This window comes from Mytilus edulis, chromosome 5 (assembly GCF_963676685.1).
Source record: "Mytilus edulis chromosome 5, xbMytEdul2.2, whole genome shotgun sequence".
Taxonomy (NCBI): Eukaryota; Metazoa; Mollusca; class Bivalvia; order Mytilida; family Mytilidae; genus Mytilus; species Mytilus edulis.
Window position 1 is genome coordinate 44,501,355 of NC_092348.1, and position 24,914 is coordinate 44,526,268.

At 32.5% G+C, this 24,914-nt stretch overlaps 2 protein-coding genes across 2 annotated transcripts in view; one reads left to right on the forward strand and one right to left on the reverse strand.

The window, feature by feature from the left end:
• LOC139523758 (uncharacterized) overlaps positions 1 to 24,914 on the forward strand; it is a 312,433-nt gene that overhangs the window by 130,754 nt on the left and 156,765 nt on the right. The window lies entirely within an intron of this gene.
• The window catches only part of LOC139522424 (uncharacterized), a 30,988-nt gene continuing 12,832 nt past the window's right edge, over positions 6,759 to 24,914 (reverse strand). The window contains exons 3-5 of the mRNA XM_071315938.1: positions 12,162 to 12,422; positions 8,256 to 8,444; positions 6,759 to 7,298 (exon numbers count right to left, since the gene is read on the reverse strand). Coding sequence (XP_071172039.1) covers positions 6,832 to 7,298; positions 8,256 to 8,444; positions 12,162 to 12,422 — 917 coding nt within the window. The 3' untranslated portion in view covers positions 6,759 to 6,831. The remainder of the gene's footprint in view (positions 7,299 to 8,255; positions 8,445 to 12,161; positions 12,423 to 24,914) is intronic.

A 24,914-nucleotide genomic window follows, 5' to 3' on the forward strand; every position in this document is an offset into this window, starting at 1 on the left:
TCTAAAAATGGGAAATGAACAATAGGGAACGGAAAATCGTCCCTTTTGTCGTTAATTTTAGTGTGAAGTTTCCCGTTTGAAACCGAAATATCTAAATCCAGGAAAGGACAGTTATAATCGTTTGAATTTAATTGATTTAAAATAAGTTCCTTGGGGTAAATTTCAGCAGTATATTTAGAAAATTCTTGATTATTTAACGAAGTAATTTGTTTGTCTTTTGGTTATTAATTATTATTAATGGAACTACATCTTAGTCGATACGCCTACTTTCGGAACGATCGTCCTTGATGGTAGCATCTCGATGTATTTCTCATATATATTGAGATCATCCAAGCAAGCGACTAGAAGGAGGTAATTCAATTTAGATCAGATGTCCTGGACATATCTTTTCTGACAGGGAAACTTCCATTTGAACCACAGTTAAACTGATTTTTTTAAAGAATCTTTATACTAGTACAGCTTAATTTAGAGAGATAATCATTTGATTTTTTTAAAACTCTTATTCACTCAGCTAGAGCTTCTCTCGTGAGTTATTGTTACTATTGCTGTCTGTTACATTTACATGTATGTAACTCTTCACATCTATCACTGATGTTTTTCATTTGCTGTAAGCAATACGTATACATAATTTTGTCCTCTCCTGGTTTGTTTATATATAAGCCTCGAGCATCACTGCAGGTCCTTTTTTGGTTTTATCAGCAATTCATTAACTGCGACTACTCGCAAATCGTACTTTCTTGTTAATTTGACTTTTGATACTAATTGTAATGCTTTTTATGCCCCACCTACGATAGTAGAGGGGCATTATTTTTTCTGGTCTGTGCGACCGTTCGTCCGTTCGTTCGTTCGTCCGTGCGTCCATTCGTCCCGCCTCAGGGTAAAGTTTTGATTCATGGTAGTTTTTGATGAAGTTGAAGTCCAATCAACTTGAAACTTAGAACATGTTTTCCATGATATTATCTTTCTAATCTTAATGCCAAATTAAAGTTTTGACCCCGATTCAACGGTTCACTGACCAAAGAAAAAGATAGTGCGAAGCTCAGGTTAAAGTTTTGGTTAAAGTTTATGGTCAAGTTAGTTTTTGATGAAGTTAAAGTCCAATCAACTTGAAACGTAGTACACATGTTCCCTATGATATGATCTTTCTAATTTAATGCCAAATTAAAGTAATGGCCCCAATTTCACGGTCCACTAAACATGTAAAATGATAGTGCGAATGGGGCATCCGTGTACTATGGAAACATTCTTGTTTTGTAATTTAATGTTGACGTATATCTAGTATGTATACAAGCTTTGAAAGTGTTTGAAATTACTATAAATTTTCACTTCTTTGTGCTATGAACATACAAGTTATTTCCTTTCTCCCTTTATACTGTAAATACATCTGTTGAGTGAATTTGTATAATCAGGGATTATGTAGAATCCCTGATTATTCAGGGAATATGTAGAATCACTAAATTCATTAGTAATTATATATAATCCCTGAAAATGACCAGTGATTTTACATAATTATTCTACAAATTCCCTAATATAATTTCAGGGATTATGAATAATTTAAGGATCCTTTGTTGGATAAAAAAAAATATATAGACAAATTATAAGTTTTACTTTCATATTATTTGTCAGATGAAATAGTTCTGCTTTTAAACACAGAGGATGATCTTAAAGATACAACCAACACAGGGTTTCGAGATAAAGTTGAAGTCTTCAAAATTGATACTATCAAGATTCCCTTTATAGCGATAACTTTACATGTATTGTTTGTTTATTAAAAGCCAGCTCAAATGGATATTCATGTTCTATTTGTAAATCCACGGAATATGTTATTTGTGATACATGTAAAATAAATGGTGAAGAAGATTCTGGAACATCTGTTTATTGCTTTTTATTCTTTCAAATGAACAAGAAATTCAAATAGAGAGAACTTACGCATCTAAATGGATAGAAATAAAATAAGGATCGACAGTATCAACAATATTTTAGAAGAATCTGGCATTTGGTGTAATATTTTTATAGCAAATTCACAGGGTAAAAAAGGAAAGGGAACAAAAAAAAAAAAACATAATGGTAATTGTTCACCAAAAGTCTGAAAAGGGCTATCGCCTTAGTGACTTAAATAATACAAACATGGTATCTTGCTCAAGCCGGTTCGAGGTTGCTCATTCCTTTTTTTGGGGTGTACCTACAGATGTCTTTACTGAACACTTTATTTCTCTTAGGCGGGTCATAATATCTGATTCGATATGTGAAGGAAAATGTTTTTGGAAATGTGGATATGGTGTTCAAAACAGATGTGAAACATATTATTTTAATATATAGTGTTTAACATTTTAAAAAATTGTGCCTAACATTTAAAAACAGGGTTATCATTTAGATATTTTGTGCTTAACATTTTACAATTTATGTTTATACAGTGTAATGCTGTTTTAATATGATTTTATTGCATGAAATATTTGACTTTTATTCGTTTTCTTTATAAATAAAATTATTTCTTCATTTCAGTTATTATGTATTATCCCTGCCGTTTTTTCTAGTGATTATACATAATCCCTGAACATTTTAGTGAGTGTATATAATCCCTGAACTGGCAAGTGATTCTACATAATCCCTGAAAATTTCAGGGATTCTACATAATCACTGTCACATATACATCAGACTTCTGGCACCTGTACATGAAGAACACGAAGTTTTATCGAGCACCAATTTTATAGTTTTATTGTTGATATTAATCCCACATGTATCAAGTTTTAGAATAGTTTTATTGATAAAGTTCCAAAGAATTTCTTGGTGTTCTTAAACGGAAGGTTATTCAGATAGAAGTATACTGTCCCAAGTCAGGAGCCTGTATATTCAGTGGTTGTCGTTTGTTTATGTGTTACATATTTGTTTTTCGTTCATTTGTTTTACATAAATAAGGCCGTTAGTTTTCTCGTTTGAATTGTTTTACATTGTCTTATCGAGGCCTTTTATAGCTGACTATGCTATATGGGCTTTTCTCATTGATGAAGGCCGTAGGGTGACCTATAGTTGTTAATGTCTGTGTCATTTTGGTCTTTTGTGGATAGTTGTCTCATTGGCAATCATACCACTTCTTCTTTTTTATATTAACAACGAAATTATTTTCATTTACCTGTGTATTATATTGATAAGTGCAAATGAGGTATTTTTGTTCAAAGTTGATGTTTTTCTGAAATTGTTTAGCATTTTACAGCGGTATAATACTTTTACTTTAATTATTCAAACCTTATTTTAATTAACTTTGTATTTACATTGTACATGTTGTATCATATATCAACTTTATTCGTTTAGTGTATGTTCATTTGTGTTACTACGTCATTTGATTGAGTTAAGACATTTCAATTTATATTTTATAGGATGTCTTTCTATGTTGTGATGTTACACTATTGTTTCAGTTAAGTGTGAAGGTTTGGTACCATTAAAACGTTTGAATCCGTTGCTATTGTTTGCAACTGTCCTAAGTCAGAAATCTGATGTTCAATAGTTGTCGTTTGTTGATGTGGTTCATAAGTGTTTTTCGTTTTTCGTTTTCTTTTTATATATACACCTGGAAAAAATTATTGCAACACTTCCATTTAAAGCAATGTAAAATGACATAATCGTAGAATGTGTATAATTTAATTTTTACCACATACTTTTAATCCGTTTATGGGTTAAAATTGAATTTGTGTTATTTATTTACATTTCAGGCAAAACTCATACGAGAGAGACGCAGCATTAGAACTAATGTTATGTAAAAATGAGTCCTGAAAAATTTGTATCCATACTAAAAAAATACTATTTCCGTGCAGCTGTTATGTCCTATCCATGTAGCATTACCAATGAATGAAAAGTTAGTTAATACCATGCATTTAATTTTAAAATATAAACGGATTAAAAGTATGTGGTAAAATCCAAATTATACGCATTCTACGATCTTGTCATTTTACATTGTTTTCAAAGGAAGTGTTGCAATACTTTTTTCCAAGTGTATAGATTAGACAGTTGATTTCCCTGTTTGAATGATTGGAGTCCTTTTATAGCTTGCAGTTCGGTGTGAACCAAGGCTCCGTGTTGAAGACCGTACCTTGACCTCTAATGGTTTACTTTTATAAATTGTGACTTGGATGGAGTGTTGTCTCATTGGCACTCATACCACATCTTCCTTTATCTATGAAAAACACGGAATTTTCTTCTCAATAATTGATTTCGGTTATTCGGGTCTAATTAGAAAATTGTAAGTTTTGACCTTGATCATCATTTAATTTAATCAGAAGCACCATCTCATGGAATCATCAACTTCATCAATTGAATTGCTTGCAATATCAATCGTTGTTTCGCGATGAATATGATGAAATTATAAAAACCTGTTATAAAGAGGGAAGTTCTGATTATTAGACAGCTCATGTAAAAAATGTCTTTCCATCTCACACTACATGACAAACTTTAAAATTGAGAAAGGAAATGGGGAATATGTCAAAGCGACAAAAACCCGACAATAGAGCAGACAACAGCCGAAGGCCACTAATGGGTCTTCAGTGTAGCGAGAAACTCCGGCACCCGGAGGCGTGATTCAGCTGGCCCCTTAAAAATATGTATACTAGTTCAGTGATTATGGACGTTATACTAAACTCCGAATTATACACAAGAAACTAAAATTAAAAATAATTCAAGACTAACAAAGGCCAGAGGCTCCTGACTTTGGACAGCCGCAAAATTGGTTGTTTCACATGTTTAGACAGGGCTATAAATCACTAAATTAAGGTCATCACTCATGAGTTGATTGGCCATTATGACAAAAGTGTGTCAGAAATCATATCTGATATTCTTCCTCAGACATAAAAACCGTCCATCATGACCGAACTGAACAAAGAAATAACACGACGGGTGTCATATACGGTGCAGGAAATGCTTATCCTTCCGGGGCACCTGATTTCACTTCTGGTTTTTAATGGAGTTCGTGTTTATTCTCATTAATTATTTATAACTGTTGATGTAAATGTCCTATGGTTTTGTGAGTCTTTGTTTACTCCTTGGTTTTGATTGTTATTGTCTCATATAACTGTCTTATTGTTGCATTTATACATACAATGTATATTGTGCCTATCAAAAACTGGTTTTAAATATATACAAATAAAAATGACTCCAAATTAAACTTATAAAACTTGCTCTTTGATGGGAATAGTTCGTTCATCTTTATTATAATGAACTCAGTGTATTGTTGTAGAATGAGAGATGATACATATTCAGTTCTGTAATTCATTGTAATTGGAACACACATTGTATCTGCATAATCGTATAGCATGTACTTTTCGATTGTTTGGCATTCTTTTCTTTTATTATGAAAAATAAAAGTCAAAGTTGAATCTACAAGGTCAACAATTAAACCTTTTACGGAATTTTATGAAAAATATAATGACATAAAATGCATTAGATGTTCATTTCTTGTACTGACCACGCATAGTGTGTGTTATGCATGCTTTTATCCTAACAAACAGGATATTTTTCATTTGAAATACATCGACTAAAATTGAGAATGCAAATGGGGAATAAGTCAAAAAGACAACAACCCGACCAAAGAGCAGACAACAGCCGCAGGCTACCAATGGATTTTCAATGAAGCGAATTCCCGCACCCGGAGGTGGTCCTCATCTGGCCCCGTAAGAAAATTGTGTACTATAATTCTTAATGTTTGTGTCATTTGGTCTCTTGTGGAGAGTTGTCTCATTGGCAATCATACCAAATCTCCTTTTTTTTTAGTTTAGTGAAAATAGACGTCACACTAAACTCCAAAACACATAAAAAAAACTAAAATAAAAAACAACCTTACAAGACAAACAAAGGCCAGAGGCTCTTGACTTTGGACATGCGCAAAAATGCTGCTGGGTTAAACAGTTTTTGTGAGATCTCAACCATTCCGCTATACCTCTTGCCAATGTAGAATAAAGAAACACATAGGAATACGCTCAGTTTAAAAGTGGTCCGAGTCCGATGTTAGAATATGTAACTAAAGAAAGTAAGCAAAATGACAATGATACATAAATTAAGAAAGACACTTTTAAAAATATTCAGATTTTTAGAATATAAAAAAATGAAGGGTTCCATTTGGAATACATATTTTCACAATAACGATATTTTGCACTTTCCATCTAAAATTAAATTTGTCAAGAATTTAAGAATCGGACTGTTAATTCTTGTATGCTAGACTGTCTTTTTACCATCCCAATACTGCCAACTACCTTTTTGGCTGATTATAACATCTTGGACTAACATTGCATCCCCAAAAGAATCAAGAACATAGAAAATAGTACTAACTATCAGCCGGTAAAAAAATTGGAAGCCGTCATACAGATGATATGTTTTCAAATAATTGTTTGACATGTCTTTCTGATTTGAAATAGTCATCCACAATGTCTCATGATTTTATAATGCTACATGTGTTTTCATTATCAGCGATATGTTGTTTGCAACGACAAAGTAAACAAACGACATGACTTTGTATGTTTTTTTTTTTTAATTTCTATTGATATGTCATTTTTGAAAAAGGAGCTGAAAAATTCATTTGACGTATTTCTAACATTCCTTTAGGAACAAGTCCGACGATGTCAATATCTTGTTCGAGTAAGTTAGTCTTAAAAAAACCTTCGAAAGCGTCATATAGAAATATTTTACTTTATTTACATCAACATATGTGTAATTCACTCCAACAAGTTTTAAAGAAAAACAATAGGAAGATATTTCTGTTTTAATTTATCAAGACCACGTAAACAATTCATGGTATAGTGGAAAATCAATCAAATCGTCTTTGAAATTCTTTTTTTTAGGCAGAGCATTTTACAATTTTTTCTTTTTACCAAATGCCAATTTTCGCAATTTGACTAAAAGTTTCTTGACCGTTTTATAACCCTTTATATACCTATCTAAATCCATAAGAACTATAATAGCTACGACTCCAATCAATGCAATTACACCCATGGAACCAATCGCTTGTGCAGAAGGTCTGTTATCTGCAGCACTTGTAAATTTACTTTTCGCTAAAGACGTTTGATCCGGATCAATTTTGATATCGTCAATAATTTTTAAAAGCTGTTCCAACATCTCGTCTTTTGTAACGTTCATTAAAACTGATGTTCCAATACTTGAACATGGGCACATGCAATCACCACTACCAGCTGTTCCAGTGTTACCAGAATTTACTGTGGCAGATGTTGCAGGACAAGTATTAGTTTTTGCCGATGCATTATAGCATAAACTGCCACACACCCAATCCGCAGGAGGGTCAGCACAAGATGTAAGATTAGCTTGAAATGAAAATAAAAATAAAAACAAACACATATTACTTACATTATACATGCATCAAATATATCAAAGGAGGGACAGCATATAGGGGAAAATAGGTAAATACAAGACACAAGAATATTGCACCTGACATTTCTTAATTTAAATATAAATATCGCGACAATTTAGTAGCTTTTGAAAATTCACTTCTACATTATATGTATATTTTTTTAATTTGTTTGAATCTGGCTATTGCAGGACGCGAGAGGTAAACAATAAAAGAAATGTGATAACTGTTCTACTACGCAAAAAAGTTTGTTGTTTATCTATGGAATAAATATCATACAAAGTCGGCAGATTAATTGTCATCCTATATTTAGAATCAGAGATGACCATTCTGTTATTACATCTTTTAATTCGCCGTGCTAAGCCTTTAAAGCAACAAATAATCAACTTAAGGTGTCTTATTATAGAATGAACAATTTTGGAAAAATACGCATATATATATATAAGAACAAGTCTTGAATTTTTCGAATGATATCTTCCATTTGTCAATTTATTTCTATAATACATGTTACGTACGAATCTTAAATGTTTGTTTTTTGTACTTGTACTTTCCCCTTGAAATATTTACAGAATGTTATTTATAATAATTAGGATCCAAAATATATCAAAATATGTATTTTCTTCGTCTGGGTCCATTTTCGCAGTCATGGTCACATATTAGCTTTCAAGATGATAAACGACCAATGAATGTTGCATTAACTTGTGGTGATGAGGTATCAAAGAGGTTTTGAAATGGAAAGATTATCCTAAATGTTTTTGCATCTCCAAATTTGACCAAATAAACCCAATCAAAGTCTCAAAGTTACAATATTTACCCGAGAGTGCATGTTATATGATTTTTTCGCTGTGTTTTACAATTGTTTGATATTTGAAGAAAACGAAGATAAAGAAAAGCGAAATTGAATACAACTTACCAAATACTTTCACTTCACAGAATTGGAAATTATCGTTAGACACCTGTCTTAGCATTTTTAAGACACGTCCAGAAGTTCCAGATGGGCATGTAATTGTGATAGGATTGTGTCTTGTAGACTTTCCTGGTGGTCCAGCATAATTATCACAATAATTACCATCAACTGTTATCAATACATTACTGAATTTTTCTAAAGAAAGAAGAAGGATTGATTATTTAAGATAAAGAAACGAAATATTTGACATTATATCTTTTTATCCTAAAATCGAACTTTCTACTATACTAATACATGTGCACATTTAACACGTATTAATTCTCTTAATATCCTGCTTCTGTTGCGGGCGAACGATTATGTTTAATAACTGTTTACACCAAAATATAATTTGGGGTTTTCATTGCAGTCCGCGTTAAAGTCATGTTTAAGTCATGTCGATATCTTTAAAAAATAAATTAAATAATTGGGACGGGAAAAAATATAAGCATTTAATTGTAGAACACGGCTCAAAACAGGAGTAATAGCTCGTTGAAGCTTACATTACACCTGTTGCTTAGCCGCGTACAAATACAGCTGATATTCAAAGACATTGAAAGGTTATTGTCTATATATATATACGAACTAATTGTATGGTATAGTCCTTTGACGGCAATGACTACATAAGGCTTCTTGAAGACACATGAGCACATCTGTAATAGTAAAAGTGCTTATTTAAAAAAAAAAATTTAAGTGTATTTTGGACTTATCTTTGATTCAATACAATTATGTTTAATAATTTTTTAATGCTTGTTTTTCTTAAATGAAGTTTTTGGGTATGAGAGCTTATGTTTTGTGCACATTATATATATATATTTAGATATATCTTCAAATGACAAAATCGAGAGATGAAAATCCATTAGTATATAATGTACCCAATGATAAACTTAATTATACATATATTTATACATTAAATTTGTAGCCATGTGATATTATCAGATTATTACATGGCATTTTTCATATCGCATGTATTTTATCAGCCCTAGGTTCAATATCAGCCCAAGAGCCGCATGGCTCGAGGGCTGATATTGACCGAGGGCTAATAAACATGCGATATGAAAAATGACATGTTATGATCTTTTTATCATATGCTTCAACAATGGAGAAAATAACAGATTCATATATTGATCCTTTTACATGGTTTCCAAATAGAAGTTCAAAGATTGAAAAGTTCACGGACGTCGGACCCAAATTTAGTACATTCGATATCAAATCTTTCGACCATATGCCTCAATAGAGGAGAAAACATTTTTAATATGGACGACTCGACAACCCCTCCCCCCCCCAAAAAAAAACAAACAAAAAAAAAAAACATAAAAAAAAACAAAACAAAACAAAACAAAACAATAAACATAATGAACACTGTTTGGAAAAGTCAACCTTTTCAAAGTAACTTTCTAAATTATGTTTGAAACTTATAAAGAATGCATTTATTTAATAATTAGTTTGTTTTTTTTATTTTTATTTTTTTTTTGTTATTATTTTACAAATGTTTTACACAATATACTTTTCAGTATCTAAATAATTGTTTTGTACACTATTTCGTAATGTTTTTCACTGAAAACGTAGCATTGAGGTGTATTTTCCGGAATTTGCCGAGTATCACCGGAATGCCATGTGATAACGTTACGGAAAGGCATGTGATAACAATCGAAGCATGTGATAAACTTTTGATATCAGCCCGCTAAGCACCAATTCGAAAAATATGGAATTTACATTAATTTAATGCTATTCTCATACAGTAAAAATCATATGTTATTTAGTCTAAGTATATGATAAAACTTTTGTTATCAACTGCTCCCGGTATATATCAACTATTTTCGGTTTATATCAACTGCTTCCGGTTATTATCGCAATCCTTTCTTAAGAGTATCGCAAAGACATCTCATTCTGCAAATTTCGGAGAAAAAAAACTTCAGTGGTACATTTTAGTAACTAAGTAAAATGAAGAAACAAATATTCGAAAACAAGAAAATATATTATTTAAAAATTGCAAAACAAAAAACATGAAAAATACAATAAATGAATTTTATAAGGTTTAATATAACATTTTTGTATTGTCTGTATGGTTTTGGTTAAAGTATATGATATATTCGTATATTCGGACTACTAACACAAAGGTTCCTGGTTCGATTCCCGTCTAGGATGAAAATTTCAGGAACTGAATTTTCGGCTCTCCCTTGACACCAATTGCGAATATGGTTTGGAGGAAACGATGATAGTCCGTCCGAAGGGGACGATAAATCATGGCTGACCCGTGTTAAGAGAGAGCCATTTCTCTTGAACGTTAAAGACACCCTTGTAGATTTCGAAAAAGAGCACGCTAATGCCGCTACAAGGAAGCACTCGCACCCGCAAAGTGGAAAGGGATTAATATAAGTTGCAAAACTTGTTTCCCAATCCACTATAAATAAATATGTTTAAACTAAAGTATATGATGAAAAGAATATAACATGTAATTGTTCATGTCAGACCCCTTAGCATGGTAAAAAAAAGAGGGACGAAAGATACCAAAGGGACAGTCAAACTCATAAATCTAAAACAAACTGACAACGCCATGGCTAAAAATGAAAAAGACAAACAGAAAAACAATAGTACACATTACACAACATAGAAAACTAAAGAATAAACAACACGAACCCCACTAAAAACTAGGGGTGATCTCAGGTGCTCCGGAAGGGTAAGCAGATCCTGCTCCACATGTGGCACCCGTCGTGTTGCTTATGTGATTACAAATCCGGTAAATAGTCTAATTCGGTAGGTCACATTCATGAAAGGGAAGGGGATTGTAGTTACGACGTAAGGAACATATCCGATATCATTTGTGAAATGGTTATTCCATAACGGTCAATCAACTCGTGATGGCGTCCGTAAAATTTACGAAAGGATGATTTCAACTTCACCATTTGGAACTCTTGGTTTAATAGCTTCCTTGTGAGCAATAACATCTATCAAAAACATCATGATAGGAAATGCAAGCACGGGAATATCGTATCAATTGGGAGATATATACCCCGTATGCAGGTCAAAATCATCACTCGAGCCTGTCGGGGCTCGGGCTGATATCATGACCAAGGGCTGAATAGGGGTCTGATTTAAAAAATGCCATGTTATATTAGTAATCTATATTTATCATATACTTAGAGCAAATAATATATAATATTTACAGTATTATAAAAGCATTAACTTTACGTGAATTCCATATTATTTCGAAATGGTGTTAAGTGGGCTGATATGACATATTTATTACATGCTTCAAACATTATCACATGCCTTTTTGTCACATTTTTGCATGTCATTCCGGCCATAATCTGCAAATTTCGTACAACTGCTTTTAACTGAAAATCATTACAATTAAAGTAGGGTACAAAACAATTATTATAAATGTTAACTTTTCAAAACAGTGTGCATTATGATTTGTTGATTTTTTTTTCTCTTAAATATAAAAATAAAATATCATGTTGTTCTTTTCCTCTGTTGGGGCATATGATATATATCATATCGGATTTACTAGTTCTAAGGCTCTTGGACTGATAAAACATCTGATATTAAAAATGCCATGTAATAATCTGATGTTATCAAGCGGCTCACGAAGATTTTATCGACACCTGTCAGGATCTATTTTTCTATTCTATAAGTGTAGAGTAGTATGCAGATCGGATTTTGAAGTTTGGTTCAAGAAAACCTGTATTCGCGGATGTAAAGGTGGCACGAAAGTTTGGACGGGTATTTTAAAACACCCCTGGAAATACAAGCGATAAGATGGTATCAAAGGACATTTTGGTAAATTCAAATGCTTAAAAGACGGCTTTATTGGAAAAACCCTTGGCCCCCTTCTTCAGTAGTTTTGGTTTAATCTTTATTGCTGTTACCTACCATAGTGATTATTGTAAGCACTATCTGATCGTACAGATATGTTAATGTATTCAACTATATAGGTGTCTCCTAAATCGACTTCCCACCAGGGATCTGTTTCCGGAGTGGTATGCACACATGTCCCATTAAAATAATTCTGACTGTGTAATCCATCTACACCATTACAGGAGTTACCGTTCGGAAAGCTACTGCTTTCCAAAGCTGAGGAATGTCTCGTCTGCCGTCTATCAGCTACGTTACAATATTCGCACAATACATAATCTGCAAACAAAGAGACAGACAACTAAAATAAATAATTTAGGAAACTTTAAATGTATGCCTTTTTAGTGTCAAAAGACCAGGAAAACAAGCATAATGTCTAGATATCTTTAGTTTATCAACAAAGCTTTATATTTCAGTTGATTATTGCAAAACCTACATTTGTGTACTAGATAGAAGAATTTGTCGACGAATAAGCGTACAACTGGGAAACAATTTTCAATAGTACTCGATAAAAAAATGTATGTAGAATTTTTTTTACAAGAAGGTCTATGTACACGAGATGTAGAAGATACCAGAGGGAAGGGTCGACAAAAACTGACAATGTCATGGCTTAAAGATCCAAGACCAATATACAAACAATAGTACACAAAACTCAAAACAGAAACTATAGACTGAGCAATACGAGAAAATGTTTTATGGTGAAACGTAGTCACTCAACCAGTAAAAACGAAAATATTAACTCGTTTGAGAATTTTGACAGTTCATTTAATGACTTTAATTTTAACAGAGACTATCGAAATGAATAATTCTGACAACACGAATTTACAATCTAAATAGTATTTCCAAATAATATGAAAATATATTCGAAGATAAATACAGCAAAAACTACAAAACAACATATTAGATAATTATAAAGAATAGACAGACATAAAAACAATCACAACAGTTAAAACAAAATAATTAAAACCAAACAAACACCCTATCAAAAGAAAGAAATTAAGTCGTACATGGACATGACTGAAATAATCTATAATGTAATAACGATATTTTAAATAATAACTGAACCATATTTGAACCGCATAATTATCTATAAATGATCATAAACACTTTTATAGTCTCGTGTGACCAATAACCATAAACCATGGATAATGTACATTTAGAACAATTATATTGTTGTCTTTGTTATTGCTGATCTATTGTATTCATATCAAATATTCGTTGTTGTAGTGGTCTATCAATAAGCACAGACATATGATTTCAAAGTCTCGTCACTCTTATGATACTGTGCGTTAAGTTCTATAAATCTTGAAAAAACACATTTTTTTTTAAAGATTGTTTACTATAGATAGTCTTTGTCCATATATCATATTCACCATGACCATTTGTTTCGTAATGTTTGCTTAAGTCATTAACAATTTCTCCATGAACAATTGAAAGATTATTAAATCAACATAGGTAACATATTTAACATCAATTCCAAAGAAGGTCATGGGCAAGCTTTTGCAATTTGACTTCAAATGAACACTTTTGTTTGTGAAAACTGAAAAGTTCTTCAGTACACGAAATTTACACCCCTCTGTATAGGATGGTTAAGTTATCCATTTTCCAGTCGACTCGGCCGATCTCAATCTGTTTACAATTAATTCAAATAAGCTATTCTGTGTCGATTTGTATATAAAGGATGTCAGATCTTCGGACCCTCTAGTTACATCCAAAAAGAGATCAAAGCAACCATAATTATAATTTATTATGCCAGACGCGCATTTCGTCTACATAAGACTCATAAGTGACGCCCAGATCAAAATAGTTATAACATGTATAAAGCCAAACAAGTACAAAGTTGAAGAGCATTGAGGACCCAAAATTCCAAAAAAAAATGTGCCAAATACGGCTAGGGGAATCTACTCCTAGGATAAGAAAATCCTTAGTTTTTCGAAAAATTCAAAGTTTTGTAAACAGGAAACTTACCATACAATGGATATTCATGTCAACACCGAAGTGCTGACTAGTGGTCTGACTAGTGGGCTGATGATACCCTCGGGGATGAAACGTCCAACTCGTTTCAAAATATAATTTTGCTCCCTAACCCGTTTAAATTTTTTTTTTCGTTGTTTTATCACAGATGGTTAAACATCCATTTTTGAAATGTTATAAAATCCTTGATTGTTTTTAAGAATTGATTGGGAAAAGGTGACGAACTCAAATGTAGAAAAAAACTAGAGAGAACTATTTCCCGTAAAATTTTCAATTGATTGTATATTAAAAACAAAGACACTAAACTTTCATTTCGTTTCTTATTGTTAATCCATTATTTGTATTCTGTCAATTTGTCACATTGTTTTTAAAAAGGCTTGATAATTTTAAAACAAACTAACGATCATCCTTATCACGAATAACTTAGTTTAAACATAGGTATCCTACTATAGCCTCTTTCTTGTACAAAAGTATTTGTAATATTTTGTTGTTCATTTTGTACGGTAATACATATGTAACAAATTATTCTCTGAAATGTCAATATTAATGCATGAGTTTGTAAACTAAGTAATATGATTATAAAATAAACATTCTGACGTTGGAATATCTTCTTTCTCACGAAATGTGTTTTTACAATCGATGTAAATAAAGGCAACAGTAGTATACCGCTGTTCAAAACTCATAAACCCATGGACAAAACACAAAATCGGGGTAACAAACTAAAACCGAGGGAAACGCATTAAATATAAGAGGAGAACAACGACACAACACTTAAATGTAACACATACAGAAACGGACCAAGCATCAGACAAAATCCCACGAGAATAACAAATATAACATCAAAACCAAATACATGAATTTGGGATAGACAAGTACCGTGACACGTCTTATCGCAATGTGAAATTACACTCAAAAATAAGAGAAAACAAACGACACAACGTTAAAATGTAACACACACAGACACGAACAATAATATAACAATAGCCATATTCCTGACTTGGTACAGGACATTTTAAAGGAAAAAATGGTGGGTTGAACCTGGTTTTGTGGCATGCCAAACCTGGCACTTTAATGGCAATGTTAAATATAACATTGAAATGACAACATAATATTACAGGACTACAGGTAATATCGTCAGAAAAATTCGAAACCAAACAAAGGAAAAGTTAAAATTTTCAAAACAATGAATAAAAAATAAATAGATCATGTTATTGTACTGATAACACATTTTTTTTCGTACAGTTAATTTTTCAACAGTTGAAACAAACAGTTGAAAATATGTTATTAACGGCGAGAGATATATAAGAAAGGAACGAAAGATACCAAAGGGACAGTCAAACTAGGAAATCGAAAATAAACTGACAACGCCATGGGTAAAAATAAAAAAGACAAACAGACAAACAATAGCACACATGACACAACATAGAAAACTAAAGAATAAACAACACGAACCCCACCAAAAACTAGGGTAAGCAGATCCTGCTCCACATGTGGCACCCATCGTGTTGCTTATGTGATAACAAATCCGGTAAATAGTCTAATTCGGTAGGTCACATTCATGAAAGGGAAGGGGATTGTAGTTACGACGTCAGGAACATATCCGATATCATTTGTGGAACTGTTATTCCAAAACGGTCAACCAACTCGTGATGCATCCGTATAATTAATGAAGGGATGATTTCAACTTCACCATTTGGAACTCTTTGTTTAATAGCTTCCTTGTGAGCAGCAAGCCTCTATCAAGAAAATCATGATAGGAAATGCAAGCACGGGAATATCGTATCAATTGGGAGATATATACCCTGTATGCAGGTGCTGCTGGAATGTTGCTACTACGAAATGGAAAGTTCACAATTGGAAAGCTGAAATCATCTCTTTTGTCGTAAAGTTTTGTTTTCAACCGACCCTCATTGTCAATATATAGATGTAAGTCAAGATATGAGGCTGACTTAACTGTATCTGTAGTATCCTTTATCTCCAGTTCGATGGGATAGATGCGATCCACATAGTCACCAAATTTTGAATTATTTAGTGAAAGAACATCATCTATATAGCAGAAAGTAGAGTTAAAGGATATTTCTTACTTCTTGTCTTTCTTCCTAAGAAGTTCCTGCATGAAGTCAGCCACATAATAATAAAGAAACAAGTCGGCAAGTAGAGGGGCACAGTTTGCTCCCATTGGAATGCCGACAGTCGTTGTAATTCTTGGTTGACATTGGATTATTTATTACCATCAATTGATTGATACAAGAGATAATGGATTTGTTAATTGCTGTACAGATAATTCCCCTCATGTCAAATGGAGTTCATGGACTGTTTCAAAATAATTGTGTCAATTAAGCACCATTTATAGGAAACAGTCATGTACGTTTGTTAATAATATAAAAAATGGTTGTTGATTATTGACGAGGAAAAATCAGTACGCCAAGTTACTGTCGTTTTTAAAAAACAAAACTTTTTAAGAGAAGCGTAAGATACAAGACACATTCAAACTCAAAAGTCGCAAATAAACTATTACGCCACAGCAAAATAGAAAACTGATAAAAACAGTATTCAAAATACAAAAAGAATGGTCAGAAAATATCCTACCAAAAAAACTGGGGATAGTCCCAGGTGCTCTGAAAGGGTAAGCAGATCCTGTGATATATGTATCTGGTAATAGTCGTGTTACTCATTCAGTTATAAACTCTGTGGCAAGTCTATATAACAAGAATTTAATGCTTCTTTTTGCATCTTCTAAAGGAGATAAAAGCGTTGAAGGGAATTACTCCATACTTAAGTGTGCTGAACGCTTTTACAATCCTATAAAATTTCAAAAACTAAACGTTCAATTCAAATAATTGGTGTTCGAGTGGTTTTTAAAGTAGTCGAAATACTGTATAACTAGTATGTCAACACCAACGAATCGAATCCCGCATGTGACAGGTACGCTCGAATTAATTGACTGGAATTGTCATTGTTTCTACCGAAGGACAGTTTTTCTCTTCCGACATCCAGCCTTCTTTCATTAAAAAAAGTGACTGCCACGAGACAACACAATAGTGATGAAAGTGGGTTTAAACAACAATCAATCAACCAAGCATGATATTACATGTATTCAAGATCTCTGTGTTCTCCAATGCATTGTTGTGAAATTCTCATGGGAACCACATGCAGTCATGTGCAATGCATTGTATGGAGAAATAAAACATCCTTTGGAATGCCTCGATTTTATTGTCAGCCAGTCTGAAATCTGGATTATTATAATGTACTTTTAAAGCTGTATAAGGTAAAGTATAAATCGATAGATGTAGATAATATATCAGTATAAATTATCAAATTAATTGATTTAGTATAAAAACCAAGAAAATCATAAGCCATACATAAAAGATAGTTCATCAATGTTCAAATATTATGATATATTTCCTGGTAAAACCGACTTACAACATCGATAGTGCATTAGCAGTATAATTATAACTTTTTATCTTAAAGGATATACTGCAAATACATGCAGTTTCCATATAAAAGTTTACGTTAACAGCTAGACACTTTTAAATTATGAACTGTTCAAGCTCGTAAAACCATGCATGTTTAGTTAGTATATCTTGTTACTCAAAATGAGAAAAAACCTCCTTCATAATTATTCTTTGTCACTGTTACTAGAGAAAGTAATTGATATCAGTAAGATAAACGTATACACGTTTTCCTGTTAATTCCAGTTCAAAACATGAGAAGTACAGATTAAAAACTATACTTTAATTTTTTTTTATGCAATCGCTTATGAATTCTTGTTTTCAATTTCTTTCTGGTTGAAATAATACGTTCACCATTTCAGAATCTGGACAATGAAGGCTATCTCAATGTTGGTACAATACATTGAACCAAAGTACGTAACTGTGCGAATATCAATTTTAGGGCAATTTCAATCAACGAAAACATTTGTCTGTACGCATTTTTACCCAAAACATTTGTGAATTATGCAAACGGTTAATAAAGAAGCTCTTTCCTTTTATTTCATACTTTTAAAAGAAACGAATGGATATGTTGTATTCATTCATGACCTATTCTAACAGCGGTATACTACTGTTGCCTTTATTTATAGTTCTAAGAATAAATACATGATCGACACATCTCGAAGCAAAGGAATGACGCTTTAATAGATGTATTGTATTTCAAAGTTGCAGTTAGACTTTTATCACGGAGCAAAAGCACATGATCAAATACACTTCAAAGGTTCAAAACGGCCCATCAAACTGGTATGAGTTAGATTAGTCCAAACAATTATGACGTTTGACAAGGCAATTTAAAGTTTTTTCTAGGACGCCTTCCTACGACGTTTGAGGTGCACAAATAATTTATTTTGCTTTCAACATGACATCCCAGATCTCTCAGGAAACGTTCCGTTGAATTTAAAATATTATATTCGGTAAAATTTAATGGACCCGAATTTCTGGAAAGTTCGATTTACATTATCCGGAAATTCGGGTCTGTCACATTTTACCGAGTTTAATATTTATACTCTTCGGAGGTGACGTTTCTGTGGAGATCTTGGACATCATTTTGAAGGCAAAATAAATATTTGTCCACCTAAAATGGAATCGTATTTTATTTTATCGTTTCTTTTGGATATTTCTGGAAATATCTTGCATCAATAAGCATTCTTCTGGTGATCTTTTCGTACCAAATGGATATAATGACCTAATTTTAACAAAAAAAAATGATAACAATCATCATTAAGCATTCCTCCATCCGAACTTAATACTACGTAAAGATGATTATTTCGATTAAAAATTGATGCCATCAGGTTTCAATTCTGTATGTTTTCAAATGTTTTCAAGCATGATGATTTAATATCAGATAAATAATCTAGTTTTAGAAAGTATATAAGTCGCACATACACTTGAAATTGCATGTCTGGAACATTTGAACTAATTGATTTTGTACTATCCCTCGCCTTGATTGTCCGAACTCAAAACATTTCTTTATTAAAATTCTTTGGTATGATTAATTTAAACAAAACTCTAGTTTAACATGTTATAGGTTAAGTTGATCAAAGTAACTTTTTCACTTTACTTTAACCAGTTTTCATTATTATTATAACAATATTCAAATTTATATTAACGCAATTGTCCAATGCATTCAAATGAACTGAAAACAAACTGATTGTCGTAGTTACTATGATCACCTTTAGATGAAGTGACACCAATATCACTTTTTTTTCAGAAACCCAAAGTATTTCTCGTGCATATATTACTAATACAAATTTATATCCCAGAACACCCGAAACTAGGCTTACCAGTACGGAACATACACAAAGTACAACTATTACACAGGGAAATAACCACAAGTCTCAACGACAAGAAATTTAAATTAGGTGTTATGATAGTTCTATCACCAATTGTGGTTGTGTTTTTTGTGTTCATTGTTTGTATTAACGGATCTGTTTTATTATATTATTCGTATATAAAATATCATTTTGACATGTCTCCCGATAAAAATTACGAACTCTAATGAAACGTACATTGAATGTACTTTTAACGCTGTATATTTACTGTAATGTCTCAGACGACAGATTTAGGCATTTATAAATATGAATTATTAGTTCGAGTTAGGTAAACCCAAAAGCCCACGAAGCCATTTGCAACACGTTAAAGACATAGTTGATCAAAGTTCAAATATTATCTCACAATCTCAGGTCAAACTCACTAATAACTTGATAGGACATCAACAGTTTCAAAAATAAATCAAACCTCTACAACATCGTGCAGAAAGTGCAGTATTTCTATAAGAAAGATAACGAGTAAAATATTTGAAATAACGAATTGTCCAAGGCTATTAAGCCATAAACATTAAGTTATTTTCTCGTGTTTCTTTAAATACGAAAATTCGCTTGGTTATATTTATTCTATGTTCCTGTCACTAGGGACAATTATTAACGTTAGTCAGATAAACACATTTTCGTCCGAATTTTAATTTTATAAAAAAACTATGTTTAGTTCATTGTATTTATTATAATATAATTGCTCATAGATTTTTGTGTTCTTATCGAATTTTGTTTGAACTAGTTAGTTTACCATTTATAAATCTGAATAGAAAACGATAAATCAATGCTGGTACACCTTGATAGAATTATATGTTCAGTCATTGTACTAGTGACCATTGTGAAGGACCACTTCAATCATTTAAAAGTTTCTGTATTCATAAAATATTTACCCAAAATGTAATACATTCAGAAAAATACCAATAACAGTACATGTATGTAGCTTTATCTTTGATTTTCTGATTTACATTTTAACAGACACGAAGGGAAATAACCAATGAATCTGTGTTCCTAGTTTATATAGGTTTTTGTAAGGGTTTATCTTAAATTCTCTGTATAGTAATTTTCTTTTCTTTACGTTTGTTCATATCATTGTTAGTCCTTCCAATTAGAACTTGTACTCCCTTTCGCACTTCTTTTAAAACCATTTGAACATTATGACATATTTCTTAACAATCATCTTTATGCATTCACCCATCCGTACATGTACTTAATGCTACGTAAAGATGATTGTTTTGATTAAAAATTGATGTCCTCAGGTTTCCATTCTATAATGTTTTCAAGCATGATGAATAATATCATACCCATAATCTAGTTATCAGACTCGGACTTTGAACTGAATATTAATGTGCGTATTGTTATACGTTTACTTTTCTACATTGGTTAGAGGTATAGGGGGAGGGTTGAGATCTCACAAACATGTTTAACCCCGCCGCATTTTTGCGCCTGTCCCAAGTCAGGAGCCTCTGGCCTTTGTTAGTCTTGTATTATTTTAATTTTAGTTTCTTGTGTACAATTTGGAAATTAGTATGGCGTTCATTATCACTGGACTAGTATATATTTGTTTAGGGGCCAGCTGAAGGACGCCTCCGGGTGCGGGAATTTCTCGCTACATTGAAGACCTGTTGGTGACCCTCTGCTGTTGGTTTTTATTTGGTCGGGTTGTTGTCTCTTTGACACATTCCCCATTTCCATTCTCAATTTTAATAAAGGATTAATCGCAGATACACTTGACATTGCATGTCTGGTACATTTGAACTGAAAATCTCGTACTATCCCTCGCCCTGCTCGTCCGAGGTTAAAATTTTGCTTTACTAAACTCCTTTGGTATAATTGAATTAAACAAAACTCTAGTTAAGGTTTAGTTGATAGCAGTAACTTTTCTCTTTTCGAATTTTCCCGTTTGAATGGTTTTACATTAGTTATTTTTTGGGCCTTTTATAGCTTGCTGTTCTGTGAGCCAATGCTCAGTTTTGAAGACCGTACTATGACATATAATTATCTACTTTTATAAGTTTTGACTCATTGGCACTCATACCACATCTTGTTATATCTAAAGTTTATTAACATCATGAATTAATATATCTGAACAACAATAGTCCATGTTTATACAAACCAAATTGTCCAATATATCTAAATGGACTGTAATCAAACTTTTAATTGTAATCCTACATTAACATGCCACAATAAACTGATTGTCGTAGTTTCTGTGAGCATCTTTAGATGTGTTGATACCAATATCATTTTTATTTATACAATATAACGGAATCTCACGTTTTAAACCGCCAAAGTATTTCACGTGCATAGCTTTATATCAATATAAATTTGTATCACAGAACACCTGTTATACAACTTCTATAACCAGTTTTGTACAAATAAAAAGTACAACTCTAACACAGTGAAAAAACCAAAGTCTCGACTACAAGAACCTTGATTTACGTTTTCAGATAGTCATATCATCAATTGTGCATGTGTTTTTATCTTTATTTTTTTGTATTCAATTACTTTTCTGTCTTATTTATATTATTCATATATAATAACATTAGATGTATGTTTCATTATAATACGTTATTTTGATTGGCTACGCTGCAATATCACGTTATTCCTTAATCAACTGCATTACACAATAAAATTAAGCATTCATGATGACACGAGGTCCCACAATAAAGTGCACAGGTAAATTTAAAAAAAAACTTGATAAAAATCGTGTTTTCATGATCTTAGCTTATAAATGTAGTTATATGTATAAATGTTGAACGCTTCTTTTTGTAACTTTATAAGGTTGTAAAAGCGTTGACCGTGCGCACATTTTTAGAATGAAGCGCTTCCGGGATTCATACAAAATGTACTTCGGTCAACGCTTTTACACCCCAATAAAGTTACAAAAAGAAGCATTCAATTCTTAAATAAAATATAATTTTGAAATGACTCGCGAAAGAAAATACAGATGCTAATGGAACATACATGCAATGTATTCATAATGCAGTATACTGTAATCTCTAGGGAACAGATGTAGACATTTATCAATGTTAATTATCAATTCGAGTTAATTATTTAGTTCCTATGTCAACAAAGTGATTCGCAATAATTAAAAGATATATTTCATTACAGTTAAAATATCATGTCATAATTCCTGCATGGTAAATCAAACTAATGAAATAGATAGCACATCAACAGCACCACAAACTAACTCATAATCATATCCAACATCGCAAAGATGGTGCTGTATTTGCTATTATATATATATACTAGAACACACCCGCGAAATCGCGGGCATATACAGGTTGTGAACTGTTGTAGGATGATTTTTGGTAAAATATGTTATGTATGAAGAATTTCATAAACGGTATCAAAAGCCCTCTCCCTTTTTCCAAAGTCAGATACTTGTTTCCTATCTGTTACATTCAATTATTTTCGTGTTTCTGGCCTCACGCAATCAGTTATTCTTCTCCTTTGCTACAATGCATCTTTTGGTAAAAGTCAAATTAAATTAAAAATTTGCACCGCTTCAAATATGAAATAAATTTAACTGCTTATATGTAGACCATTATTATTCTAATAAAATATGCTTCTAGGACAATCCATCAGTGTTTTTATGCCCTACCTACGATAGTAGAGGGGCATTATGTTTTCTGGTCTGTGCCTCCGTTCGTCCGTCCGTTCAGGTCAAAGTTTTTGGTCAAGGTAGTTTTTGATGAAGCTGAAGTCCAATTAACTTGAAACTTAGTACACTTGTTGCTTAACATAGAAAATGAAAAGGGGGGGGGGGGGGGGGTTCAGGTTAAAGTTTTTGGTCAAGGTAGTTTTTGATGAAGCTGAAGTCCAATCAACTTGAAACTTAGTACACTTGTTGCTTACGATATGATCTTTCTAACTGTAATGCCAAATTAGACTTTTGACCCGAATTTCACGGTCTACTGAACATAGAAAATGAAAGGGGGAGTTTCAGGTTAAAGTTTTTGGTCAAGGAAGTTTTTGATGAAGCTGAATTCCAATCAACTTGAAACTTAGTACACTTGTTGCTTAACATAGAAAATGAAAGGGGGAGTTTCCGGTTAAAGTTTTTGGTCAAGGTAGTTTTTGATGAAGCTGAAGTCCAATCAACTTGAAACTTAGTACACTTGTTGCTTACGATATGATCTTTCTAACTGTAATGCCAAATTAGACTTTTGACCCTAATTTCACGGTCCACTGAACATAGAAAATGAAAGGGGGAGTTTCAGGTTAAAGTTTTTGGTCAAGGAAGTTTTTGATGAAGCTGAATTCCAATCAACTTGAAACTTAGTACACTTGTTGCTTATGATATGATCTTTCTAATTTTAATACCAAATTAGACTTTTGACCCCAATTTCACGGTTCACTATACATAGAAAATGAAAGTGGGAGTTTCAGGTTAAAGTTTTTGGTCAAGGTAGTTTTTGATGAAATTGAAGTCCAATCAACTTGAAACTTATTACATATGTTCCCTATAATATTATCTTTCAAATTTTAATGCCGAATTAGATTATTACCCAATTTTTACAGTCCATGGAACATGGAAAAGGATAGTGCAAGTGGGGCATCCGTGTACTTTGGAAACATTCTTGTTTCTTTTGAGAGCCTAATTAACATGCCAATGGTAGGATATGAATCTTGTGTAAATGACTAAGACGTACTAAGGCTAATTTGAGTGGTGGTCGGAGGGGTCCTAATCCCGAAATCCAGGGCTTAAAACCATGAAATCCTGAGATGCAGAATTTAAAGAAATTCATATCCCGAAATCACGAAATCAAAAAATATATTCCATGATCCCTGCCTCCCTCTAACCATTACCCTACTTTCAACAATAAATAATTATGCCCCATTTATGTGCATTATGTTTTCTAGTTTGTGCATCCGTGCGTTCGTTCGTTCGTTCGTCCGTCCGTCCGTCTGTCCCGCTTCGGGTTCAAGTTTTTGGTCGAGGTAGTTTTTGATGAAATTGAAGTCCAATCAACTCGAAACTTAGTAAATATAGTGCCGATGTGGCATCCGTGTACTATGGACTCATTCTTGTTTCCACATGTTTTACTTATTTTAATATATATGCAACTGGTATGACCCCTTAAATAGTAAACATTTCAAAGAAAACAGTAGACAGAATACAGAGAGTCTCTATATATTAAAGTAGTATAATCGTAGTTTACATGTGAGAAAAATAATTGTCCTCTCTTAAAGGAGGTATAATAGTTGTGATTCTTGCGATCTAAACACCATGATATGGAGAACGGTCTGATTGGCGTATTTATTTTTGTTATCAATCATACGATTGGTTGTACTTGTGAATGCTTCAAAACGGAAGTCTTATTTATGACTAAAAGTCAGTCTGATGACGGAATCAATATCCGGACTCCTTTTTTGTCGTTTTTCTCCCAAAATAACTCAATTTGAATAATCATAAGAATGGATGACAAATGCAACTATGCATGTAACCTAAAGAACACAGAGGCATGATGATTAATTTATCGTGGAAGGAAGAG